The following is a 12,968-nucleotide window of genomic DNA, read 5'->3' as shown; positions in this document are numbered from 1 at the left end:
GCGCTTCCCAGCTGTGTTTCACTTGGCCGGCAAGGCTTTTCAGGTTGCTTTTGGCCTTTTGTCTGGTTTGATTTTCACTGACTTCACTTGTACAGGGCAGCCCATGCTCTCCCCAGTTTACCGCAGGCCCCACCGGTCCCTGCATTCCTCCCTGTACACTCAGCCCACATCCAGGAGCTTGTGTTTGCAGCCCCTCGTCTGCAGGGTCAGTAGAACCAGGCTTTGCTCCCTGCTCCAGTGTTCCTCAAGGTTTCTGAGGTTCCCAGTTTATCCTTTCTGAAATATAACTTTGGAAATGTACTCTTAGTTCCCCAACCAGGGATTGAACCCACGCCCTTAGCAATGAAAGTACGGAGTCCTAACCACTGGACTGCCAGGGAATTCCCTGGAAATGTACTCTTGAAATTCAGTGACAGTGATTTTATTCCCCTTTCCAAGCTATGTCACTAATCATTACTCTTAGAAAAATGTTTTAAAAAAAATTATATCAGATGGGTGATAGAATTTAATTTTTTTCTAAAAATGCATGTGATACTAATCCTTTATAAACTTTGACCACTCATTGTAATTGGTGTCTTATCCTTTTACATCCATTTAATCAGTCAGCCTATAATCAATTCTGATATCACTTTGACGCTCCCTGAATTAATTTATTAGCTTCCAAGTAGCTCAGTACATTCAAGGCTGATTTTTGTAGATGCAGAAAAAGCAAAATCAAAAAGCAGGAGAACAGAAGTAAAGAATTCTACTGCAGCTTAAACTGCAGCTTATTTTGCTGCAAGCCTATTTTGCTAATCTGTGATAGAATGTGTGAAAAATTTTCTTCTTATTTAGAAGGTTAAATTACACACCTGATGTCCAGTGTATCAGGAAAGTTTTTAAGCAATGACATCAAGAGAAGATCATGTTCTTTTTGCTCACAGAGGAAAGCAGACCGTCTTCCCACCCAGTTGCCTCTTTGCTCTTCTCCAGCCCATAGGTTTTGGATGATTTCCAGGAGCCCTGCTGCATTTAATAAGTAAATTCAGAAAATCTGGGCAGACCTCCAAAATTTGAGGTTTTGCCTAAGTTCTCTTTTTTTGTGGGTTTGTTTCAACTTCTAAAATATCTGGCTGGGAAAATGGTACAATATATTTCAGTCACAGCAGTAAAATACAAGTAATATTTGATATAAGTTGTTCATAATCTTGAGAATTTTGATAACACAGCTATCAGAAATATGAAGGCTTTTGGTTTATCTTAGTAGCTATACCAAATAGCATTGAAATATAATCGTAAATGTATTCACTCCATTCTAATTTTAGGTAATTTTTTAAGGTATGACATCCATAAGTATCTATACTGAAAAACTAAAGGTTTACTCCATAACATTTTGAAACTTAAAAAAAATAAATGTTTATCTGTGGGTGGGCAGTGTAGGCACTTATTTGCAAACTTTCAGTTTCTTTTGAAACGTTTTGGGTTAACATTAAAGTTTTGGTAGAAAGTGGATCTGTAGTTTCACTATTAACGTCCTGGTTATTACCATCCTTCTTCACGTTTTTTATACTTTTAAAACAAGGGTTTAATTGCAAAGAAAAATAAACTGTTACATAATGGATGATATTTAATTCTGAACGTGAATGTCAAATATTTTAAACCACAACTAATATTGTGGCAGCCTCAGGAAATCGTGCAGTGGCCATTAGGGATTTATTTTTTCCCCACAAAAAATAGACTTAGATAAACGACAAATCAAAAGCCTCAACAATTAAACTCAAGGAGAAGATCAGTAGCATCATGTGGGAAGTTAATTTGCAAGATAATCTGTATCTTTATATAGGACAACAGGGTTTATTTGGAAACAGTGGTATTCCTGCTCCCAGGGTTACACATAACACTCAAAAACATATTTAGCCATTCTAAAGAGCTGATGGCCCAAGTAAGTTATTATTTATACCAGTTATTGTAAATTAGCAAATAGGATGTGCACTTAAGAAGTGAAAGCAAGAGCAATTTCAGACTCTGTATCACAAGGTGAATTTTTATTATCTTCATCACCCAAAAATGAAAGTTCTAAGTGATTTGATTTTTCAGAGTTAAAGCATAAGCGTAAGTACATATTGGCTGTAGTGAACAAAAGCAAACATGTAAGTCGATTTTCAAAGGGGACACCTGTAGCTTACACTCTGCCCTACATCTCCTCGCAGAACACAGGCCCTGGTGCACCCCTTCTCCATAAAGTGTGTTCACGTGTGTCCTGGGAAAGAGCATCTCCTTTCAGGTCACAGAAACACTCATATCCTTCCAGGTGCTGAATTTCAAAGTATTACTTTTAGTGAGATGTTTTTTGTTTCATTAGGAAAGCCAGCCGCTCCGTACAAGGAAAGAAGAAAACATAACCCTTAATTTTCTATCTTATCGAAGATAACGATGAATGTCGTTTCTTCTCTTCGAAAGTTTTTGATCTTGCCTTGTATGCAGAGCACTGTTGTGTTACCCGTCACACACACAAACCAGTGCACAGACCTGCCAGCAGGTTGTCTGGGCGGTCACATGACAGTGCCTCGGTGGTCATGTGATCTTGGAACAAAGAGGATGGGAAGTGCTTCTTTGCCACACACTGTCTTCCCCCTGGTAGATGGCAGGTTTCCCCGAGTGTCTTTGACATTGGAACTGGAATATGAACATGTTGCTTTCTAATTCCAGCCCCAGCTTAGATTGTCTGTGTCTCTTCCAGTTGTCCTGGAAAATCAAAGTATATTTTCCTACGTTTGAGGTATTGGCAAGTTGGATTCATAAAAACTTTGATGACAGGCCACAAGACAGTATAGCACTGTGGTTAAGAGACAGGCTTTGGAAACAGACAGACTTAGGTTTATACCCTTCCTCTACCATGTATTTATTGTGTCCTTGTGCAAGTGATTAAACCTCCCATCTTCAGTTCCCACATCTGTAAAGTGAGAATAACATAATGATTATGTCATAAGACTGATGTCAAGATTAAGCAAGCTAATATAAGCAAAGTGCATTATAACATACACCCAATAAACCAGTTATTATTATTCTTTTGTATATGTGTGTGTACAAAGGTTAACCGTTATATAGCTGCCATGTTTATTCATAAATGTAATAATTGAGATTCAGTATCAATCTCAAAGTGTGAGCCTCATGACCTCAAAATAGTCTAAGCCATTTAACTATGAGGATGTTAAAGCTGTTTTCCAACTTGGGAACTTACATGTCAGTATTCCTTCAACACAGTTCCAAAGGATGGCCTCAAAAGCCAGGCTGCGTTTGAAGAAATGAGGACAAATTACATCAAAGAACTGAGGAAGATGGTAACGAAGTGTCCCAACAATTCCGGGCAGAGCTGGCAGAGGTTCTACCAACTGACCAAGCTTCTGGACTCCATGCATGATGTAAGTAGAGCCTCTTGGTGCCTGTTAAATGAAGGATCCACAGCCACACACTGTGGACCCAAAGCAACTGGAGAGCTGAGAAAGTTCTCGAGGCTTTGGGAAGAATAGGGGTAGATTATCCACGAGAGGCAGCAAGAGTTGAAAACTGATGAGGAAAGAAGCGTTTCTTCAGAATACCTTTGAAACAAACTTCATGTAAAGGAAAAAGTGTGGCTCTTTTCCCTCCTGAGCAGAGTGTAAGAGAAATGTGCACCATGATGGCAAACCCTGAGCTCTGGGCCAGGGAAGGCCCTCAGATTTGCTACAGGTGTCAGATCAAGTTTCCCATTTCTGCTTGCAATTTAGGAACTGTTTGGTTAATAAAAATGTTTGCTTTAACATTGCATAAATAGAGTCCATCTTCTACAACTGTTAATCTAATAACCCAATCTTTCAAAAACATTATTAGTGGTCCAGGGCCAGCTGGGATCATCTCATTTGTTGCCAAATTTTGAATCTTATATTCACTATTCTTCGTAGGAGTCACCTTTCTTGGCTTGTGTAAATATGGAAAGTAAATTCTGAGCTGGTTTCTAATTTATTCAATTATAGATGTAGTGGTGGTTAGCAGTTTCTACAAAATACTGACTTGGATAACTTGGTTTGTTATGTCACTTAAAATATGCTTCTCGTTTCATTTTGCAAGCAGTTTCTCTAGTTCTGGCTCAAAAAAAGTTATACACGGTCATGCTAATTTAGCTTTTTTATATTTGAAGGTTTTCCTACTTTCTTTTGGAAAATTTATTGCCCAAGTTCAGCCCATGTAATTTGGGTAAGAAACCCCTTTTCAAGTACTTCTGTATTGTTAAGGACAATGTTGACAGGCTTGATGACCGATAGTATAATGGTATTACTACTGAAATAATGGTTCATCCTTTAGAGATTTGTTTATGCCAGTGGAATGGTATGGCCTTGTGGGTTGGTTGATAAAAGAATGTCACTTTCCAGGGTTTTTACACTGAAGACCCCGTGCGTATCACGTTGGCCTTTGCTTTCTCTGAACGTTTCATACACTAAGAGTCAAATTTCCGCAAGGTGAATAGAGCGAAAGATAGTTTTGCTAATTATTAGTGGCCTAAAATCATGGTTTAATAGAAAATCTCAGGGATAAGAAATGATGGTCTACAGGACTTTGGGGAACACAGCAAACGATGCTCTCCACAACCCTCACAAGAGGAAGTAAAGGAAACTAGACCGTGGCGCAGGATCATCTACCCGAGAACAAGGAGCACAGTTACTCGCTCCTGTTGGTTTTCTTGAAAGTCCTTCTTAGTGGAGCTGGGGTTGGGGAGGGGGAACAGGAGGTGTGGTTCTTTCTTGATGAATTCTGTTATTTGTGCAAATGATTGGGCAGGCACAAGCGCAGTTTCAAAATGAGTGTGTAATTGTTATCACAGCATATGAAACAAGATGATACACATTGAAGCAATTTACATGTAATGAGACTGACAATAGAAGTTAAAAGTTGTTTATCCACAGCCTTTCGGGATCTCCATGCCTTAAGCACAGTAGGACAGTGGAAACCCTCGGAGGCTGCACCAGTGGTCAAGGTGTCAAACCGTCCTCTGCTGGCTTGTTTTTAGTGCAGCACAGTGCTTGGCACAAGATAGGAACTCAATGAACAGTTGCCAAATGGCTAAATCATAAATGATGACTTGCTGCAAAATCCCCCAAGGCAAATCAATGTCTTTTTAGTATTTTTTTTTATTATGGTATAATTGATACAAAATAAACCAAACATACTTAGCACATACCATTTGAGAAGTTTGACACGTGTCTACACCCATGAAACTATCATCGCAATCAAGACAGCAAACATATCCATCACTCCAGAAGTTTCCTCGTGCCTTTTTTTTAATTGAAGTATAGTTGATTTACAATGTTATGTTAATTTCTGCTGTACAGCAAAGTGATTCAGGTATACAAATATATATATTCTTTTTCATATTCTTTTCCATTATGGCTTATCACAGGATATTGAATATAGTTCCCTATGCTATACAGTAGGACCTTGTTGTTTATCCATAACCTTTCCTGCTACCTACTACTCCCCAGGTGCCTTCCATATTGTTTTCTGGCAATGTAGATTAGTTTATATATGCTAGTGTCTCATATACGTGGAATTATACAGTAGATAGTCTTTGGTAGCTGGCATCCTTCACTTGGCATAATTATTTGGGGATTCATCCATGCTGTTGCCATATATCAGTACTTCATTTCTACTTATTGCTGACTAGCGTCCCATCATAAAGATATTTGACAGTTCAGTGGTCTTGTCACCTATTGATGGACATTTGGGTTGTTTCCAGACTGGGCGCTACTAACAGATAAAGTTGCACTGAATATCGTGTATACGTCTTTGTGTGGACATTGCTTTCTTTTTCTTGAGTCAATAGCTAGCAGCGGAAGACCTGGGTCATGTGGTAGGTATGTTTTCGTTGTTTACGAGATTGCCAAACTGTCTTCCAAAGTCACTGGACAATTGTGAATTCCCTCAAGAAGTGTGTGTGAGTTCAAATTGTCCCACATCCTTGCTAACACTCAGTATCATTAGTCTTTTTAGTTTTAGCCATTCTAATAGCTGTGTGGCGATGTCTCCCTGTGGTTTTAGTTTGCATTTCCCTCATGATTAATGCTCTTTTCTTGTGCTTATTTACCATCTTTGCTGAAGTATCTGTTCACCTCTTTTGCTCATTTTTAAAAACTGGATTGTTCATTTGTAATTAGATTGTTGAGTTTTGAGACTCCTTTATATATTCTAGATACAGTTCCTTTATAAGATATATGACTTGCAAGTATTTTCTCCCAGGCCGTGGTTTATCTTTTCATTCTCTTAACAGTGTCTTTTGCAGAGCAGGGATTTTGAATTCTAATAAAGTCCAATTGATTATTTTTTCTTTTATGAATCATGTTTTTTGGCTGTAGCTAAGAAATCCTTGTCTAAGCTAATGTCACAAAGCTTTTCTCTTCCATTTTCTTCTAGAGATCATTTTCCTTCATTGACTGATATGTAGTGTCTCAGTAGCCTAACAGAAGCATCTTGAATGCTCTATTTATATTGCCATCCCAGACAGAACATTGAAAAATGCATTGTAAGTCTAGGGGAACCTTTCTAACATTCACGCTTACTCAGACTTGAGACTGCCTACAGCTTTTTCATTAGAGTAAATAAGAGAGTCAACATTTGTAGAATTTTCTTCCAGGGAACAAAGAGCTACAGAAGGACTGGCTCTGTACTCAGAGCCTCGTTCTGGTCACCTTGTGGAAAAAGAGCGTGTGTTCCTAAGGGTCACACAAACAAGAACCCTGTGCATGTAAATCAAAGTTCTGCTTAAATAGCGTGCATAGTACGCCAGCCCTCAGGACACACATCCATAGATCTGGGGACACGTGTACACAGCTCTCGTGATGCATGGTTTTCTCCCACTTGGTGCACACATGGGTTGGCAGAGCAGTACCAAGGTGAGTGGAAGGAACATTCTCTGAAAGAACAGGTTGGCAGTTAAGTATTTGAACTGGTCAGCAACTTTAATGAATCACAAGCCCTCCAAACATCAATCTTCCCCCCAAAAAAGATTCAAAGAAAGCAGCTGTGGCCAGGCTTCTCGGGATAGGTGTATTTTTGCATTGTAAATGGGCGTTATATGAAAAGCATATAGATTCCTTATTCTTCTAGAGAGAATTGAGAATTACTAGTCACTTTCTAGGTATTACTATGAATGGCAGTTAATTTCCTGTGAGTGTAAGAGGCACATTTCTAATGAATTTATTGGTAACTTCTACTCATTCATGGAGATCAAGGACTATTTATGTTACTATCAGTGTGTAGAACAGCTGGTAAACATTAACGGATGATATTAGTGTTTCTTAGAGGCAAAAAAAATTGCCCTTTGTTAACTAGTTTCAAGGTTATACTGTTGTAATTGACTTTATTTCCACATATACACTAGCCTACAGAGTGCCTCATGCCTAGCAAAATTGACGAGACTGCAGAAGATACAAAATAAACATAGGACACCAACCCAACCCTCAGATTGCTTAGATTCTAGAGAGACAGCTAGAGCGTAATGCAAGGCAGAAGGTAACTAGGGACAGTGGGACCTTTGAGAGCACCTGCATGTGCATTCATTCATGTGACCGTGAGCCACTACCGTGTTCTAGGACCAGAGGTGCAAGTGGGAACAGAATGCCCATCCTTAGGAATCCCACTCACCCTGATGGAGGAAGAGGTTCATCCCATTCAAAAGGGGAAGCTGAGGGGGTGAACATTTGTTTGGATGCCTCAGTACCTGTGTTATTTCATGCAGTTCTAAAAACCCCCTATAAGCTGGGTATTATTCTCACTATTCCCATTCCTGTCCTTAGGAATCCCACTTGCTCTGATAGAGGAAGAGGTTCATCTCATTCAACAAACACATTAGTGTCTAAAAGCACCAGGCAGGGCACTAGCGGGAGAGACCCAAACCTGACCACGGGGGGCTTTCTGCCTGCTCAGGACCACCAGACAGCACTATACAGGGTGGCGGGCCGGGAGCTCTGTAGAGATGAGCGCACCATGAGTCATGGGCTCACTGATGTTTATTCTGAGTTGCTGGAAAGGCTTGTCGAGAAGGTCTAGGAGCCAGCTGTGCTGGGCAGGGGTCATGGAAGGCTTCCAGGGGCGGGGTAAGGGCATCTCAGAGAATCTTTCTTTCGTAGAAGAAGAGACAGAGGTCCAGAGAGTGACTTCTCAAGGTCCTTAGGTAGCCAGTGGCAGCTTGGAACCCTCTTAACTGACTGGCACTCTCCATACCGCCCACATGATGCAGGAGGGCTTCAGGCTGATCATAGCTGCTGGCTTTCAGGCTGGGCTGCATTTCTGGAGATCAGAAAATTAGCATATTGAAAATAGCTGCACTGCTCTCCAGCTCTCCAGACTCATTTGGCCCTTCCCTGGCATCTTCTGGAATGCGTTGTTTTTGTGAGGCGTGGGGTTACGTCTTGAAGGCAGTGAACCTGGTGTTACATTAAAATGTCATGCACGTTCAGCAGTTCCCAAAACCAAATGTTGGGTCTGCCTTACCATAAGCTGAGCTGTCTTTGGTGGGGAGGCTTTCATCTCTGCCGATGATCGTTAAACCCGGCTAAGAACCTCCCCATTGCCTGGGCAGGTACCGGCAAGTCCCTCGGCATGACCAGAGGGTCCTGTTGCTGAGTGATCGCTTTCTGTGGTTGCAGAGGGAAGGCTGCACAGCCCAGGTGGCTCTCCTCCAGCCAGGCTCTCGGAGCCGAGCTTCCCTTCTGCGAGGGGGATGCAGACGAGATGGGAGCAGAACATCTGCTGATACAGTACCTCCCTGAGTGCACACTGGGAGACTCCCTGCTTTCTGTGGAGAGGGCGTTACGTTTCAGTTTCACGATCATCAACAAAAGAGACATCGCTGCAAGCAGCTGGATCTATTAACAAGTTATTTTGAGATCCCCATTGCTCATTTAACGAGTGGGTGCTTTTGCATCGGGCAGTGATAGTGGCAGTTTCCATCATGACCACGCTCGAGGTGGTTTTGAGAGCGATGCAGATCTGTTTCTTCCCGCACACTGAAGCATGCCAGCCCCCAGGTTGGGTGGATCCACCATTTGGGCTGTCTGCTGCTTTCACGTCTGATTCTGTTTCACGTCATTACCGTCAGTATCTCCTCGAGAAAAGTTCCAAGGCCCACCTAGGAGTCTGCCACAGAATTGTGACCACTGGAGATAGCAGGTAGAGCATGGCCTCTGCCGCTCCACCAACATTTCTCTCAGTAAACTTGGGCACTTGGCCTAAATTTTTGGCCCTCCGTTTTTTCAGCTGTAAAATGGGAACAATACCCATCTTGTAGGAAATTTTTAGAAGCGCATGAAATAACACAGGTACTGAGGAATCCACAAGGTAACAGGCACCAAACAAATATTCGCCCCTCCGCTTCCTCTTTTCCAAGACTGTGTTTGAGCTTCCCAAAACCCTGTCTCTGCACCACCAAAGAGCACCATCCATCAGGCAGTTTTAGTTTACTTTCAGCACAGAGACACTCGGACAAGCACATGGCAGAGCCTTCAAGGGGGTGACAGTGTAAAGTTGGCAAGACCAAGCCAGGGACATGAGCAGGAAAGGCCATTCTACAGGGCGGGGCAGTCACCTAGGCACGAATCACATAGACCAAGGTCAGTATAGAAGCCTTTCTGAGGCACTTCCGGTCCCGGTGCTCTACGTGTCCTGCCACTTACCAGGGGAGGCTGGTGTTGCTAGAACATGTTGGGTGTGCTTGAGACACTTTCAGATTCACAGATGGGATGGAAGGTGTTTGGTGATGGAGACAAGGGCAGATTGCTGTGAGGTCACCATCAGGAAAGATGGATGTTGGTGAATGAAAACCCTTGCCCCTGTGATATGATTGTTAGCGGTATTACACGGCCTTCTTCTTTGACGAGACCATGACTAAGAAAGATTCTAAATAAAGGCAGACTTGCTTATCGCCAGAGTCAGCAAAGTGAGCAAAGCCTTATCTTCCAGAGCACGAGAGAGGGCAAAGACCCACTCCTCCGGGAAAAGAAATCTTCATAGGTAAAGATTTCAAATTAATCGAGTAATTGACCGGGCAGATCTTACTCTTTGTCTAGTTGGTGAAACCAACGGGACAGGTATTAATGGTTCACGGCGTCTCTCTCTGCAGCCCTATTTTTGCATTTGCCTCTACAAATTTCTCACTTCAAGGGTACAGCAGAGTTCAGACTGCATTGCCCTGGGTGAATTGTGCCAATGAATGCTTATTTTCATCTAAAAAAATTTTTTTATGTCTGCGTAACTGAAAAAAATTGCATCAAATATATTAAAAATAAAAATGGGGGAAAATGGGGAAAAAAATAGGTCCGAATGTTCTGTTTTTTCAGCATTGTGGATAAATAGGGAAAGGATGACTTTGGGTGTGGTGTGAAAAGGTCTAGGCAGTTCCAGGATTGGTGTGTTTCATGCGCTGGTAGCTGGGGCCACAAAGCCCAGCTGGAAGATGCAACTGCCTGTAGATACAAAGGGTGTCCTCGCCTGTTGCACCTCCTTTGTTCACCATGTTCATGGTTAAGGTTACTGCCGCTCAGTTGTGTTGCTGGTCACAGTTGTGTTTCTCCAGGCTCCCCTGTAGATGCCTCAGGAGGCTGTTGCTTGATGTAGTCATACTCATTGAGCTTTGCCTTTGTCACTTGTGCTTTTGGTATCACATCCAAAAAATCATTGTGAAAGACAGTGTCAAAGAGCCCGGGGCGGGCAGACACCACCGGGCCAGGCACTGTGCTGGTGCTGAAGATAAAACAGCAGCCAAGGAGACTCGGCCCCTGCCCTCCAAGTGTGCGGTCTGATGGGGGAATAGAGTAGACAAGTATACTGGGAATTAGAATGCAGCGTGCTGGGTGCTCGAGGTGGACCGGAAAGCCCATGGGCTGGGGCGGCGGGGTGAGGGCGGGTATCCGGAAGGTGAAGTGGCAGGGTGGAGATGGGCCAGGGCAGCAGATGATGGAAGCCACAAAGGCAAAGTAGGAATTGACCAGACAGACAGAGGGAAGCTCACCGAAACCAAAGGAGTTACTATGCCAAAGGAGAAGGGTGCATGGTGATTTTGAGAAATGGAGAATTTCATTGTATCCAAGGAATGGAGAAAAATGAGGATGGAGACAATGAAAGGACCTGTAAACCATGCTGAGGGAGCTATTGAGAGATTTTGAGCACATCTGTAGAGTCTAGTGCCGCTCCTTCCAATGTGGTAAGCACTGGCCATGTGTGGCTCTTGACATGGAAATGAAGTTAAATTGAAACTTGAGTTCCCCTATCACACTAGCCACATTTCGAGTGCTCAAGCAGCCACATGTGGCCAGTTGCCATCATCTTGGGCAGGGCAGACGGTCGTATTGACAGTACTGGTCTAGAGAGTCTATTAGAAGAGGGGCAGAGGGCCAGTTAGGATGCTGGTGCAGTGGTCCAGGTAAGAGATGGGGGCTGGGGGCTAAGTTAGAGCAGGGGCGGGGGGACCTAGGACATAATCAGGTGGTGGAATGGATGATTCTTGGTGGTGGATAGGACGGAGAGGTTGAGAGAGAGGAGGGAGCGGATCTAAGATGACCCCCAGGATTCGGACGTAGGTTGGTGGATGGAGTGGCACCAGCACTGGGCGAGGGGTTGCAGGGGAGCAGCTTTGTGAGTGGAGAAGATAAGCGTGTTCTGGATGTACTGACTTGAGGTGCCCTGAGGAGTCCCAGGGGAAATGTCAGGTGAGCTCAGGGCTCCGTGGAGATGAGGATGAGGAAGCAAAGTGCTGATACTACCTGAGGAGGTACAGCGCGTGGTGGTCACTGAAGCCCAGGGGTCGACAGAACCGCCTGGACATCAGTGTGGCCATACGGTGGACAGAACCGAGCCCAGAGGAAGAGAACCACCAAGGGACCAAAACCAGGAAGGTGCCTGCAGAGAGTCTGGGCAGGAGCTGCCGCTGAGGTGAGATAAGAAGGCAAAAAGAGGGACATGGGGGGACAAGCCAGGAAAGCGTGTGTCCCCCCTGTGCAAACGTTGGGGTGGAGGCTGCAGACAGGTCAGTTCGCAGACAGTCTGAAAACTCTTCAGTAGCCATAGCAACGAGGAGGTTTTTGTGAGGCATAGCTGATTGGTTCACCTAGGTTTCCAGTAACTCTGTCGGAAGCCACAAAGCCAACAGGGGCTGCAGGAAGCTTTAAAAAGGGCAAGGTGTTGTCTGGTAAAGCCCTTTAGTAAAACTCTTTTAATAAAATAGAACTCTAAGTCTTTCTGTGATGTGATGGCAGGTATGTAAAAGGAGCATTTTGAATGTGGTTGAGCGAACTTGCAAAGTTTTGTGTTTATGTGTTTAGATACAGTGAAGAAATCACAGTAGCTTAGCAAACTCTATCTTTATAAATAACCCCCAAACAAACTTTGTTATGGACCTAAACCCGTGTATGAGTAGTTTTGAATTAGTGAAAGCTTTATTATATATTATATACATATATAATGTACTATATATTAATACATGTATATGTACTATTTATAGATAAATGATAGGTAGATAGATAGATAGATTAGATAGATAGGCAGGCAGACAGACACATAGGTAGGTAGGTAGATAGACGGGTAGGTGAATGGATGGGTGGATGTGAGTGTGTGGCATTGAAGAGCTATAGATACAAATATGAGATTTTGGCATCAAAGGCAGCCATGATGCTTCAGAGCTGGTCTTGTGCTTCAGGTCATGATTTTGTCAGTAACGTTGGTCCTGAGTCCTTTCTCACCCATCACCTTCACATCACACCATAATTACAAGAACAGTTAATTTCCACTTGCAGCCACAGAACTTTATCTCCTTTGGTCTTTTGTGTTTGCTCATGGTTTTCTGCAGCTGACTTAATGCAAAACCTGGGTTATTTCCTTACCTCCTTGGCAAAGGTTGATTTAAAACGTTTAGATATTTTCAGTGGCTAATGTTTAGACTCTTTAAGACAATGCTTACCAACTGC

General features: G+C 43.0%; 1 protein-coding gene across 4 annotated transcripts in view; it reads left to right on the top strand.

Annotated features, from left to right (window-relative positions):
- The window catches only part of NR3C2 (nuclear receptor subfamily 3 group C member 2), a 369,924-nt gene that overhangs the window by 334,030 nt on the left and 22,926 nt on the right, over positions 1-12,968 (top strand). For all 4 annotated transcript variants that reach the window (XM_082388985.1, XM_082388986.1, XM_082388987.1 and 1 more), the window contains exon 8: positions 3,244-3,401. In XM_082388985.1, the coding sequence (XP_082245111.1) occupies positions 3,244-3,401 (158 nt within the window). The remainder of the gene's footprint in view (positions 1-3,243; positions 3,402-12,968) is intronic.

This window comes from Balaenoptera borealis, assembly GCF_965194805.1.
Source record: "Balaenoptera borealis genome assembly, chromosome: 4".
NCBI classification, from domain to species: domain Eukaryota; kingdom Metazoa; phylum Chordata; class Mammalia; order Artiodactyla; family Balaenopteridae; genus Balaenoptera; species Balaenoptera borealis.
Note: the sequence above shows the minus strand (reverse complement) of the source record. Positions and strands in the feature narration are given on the sequence as shown.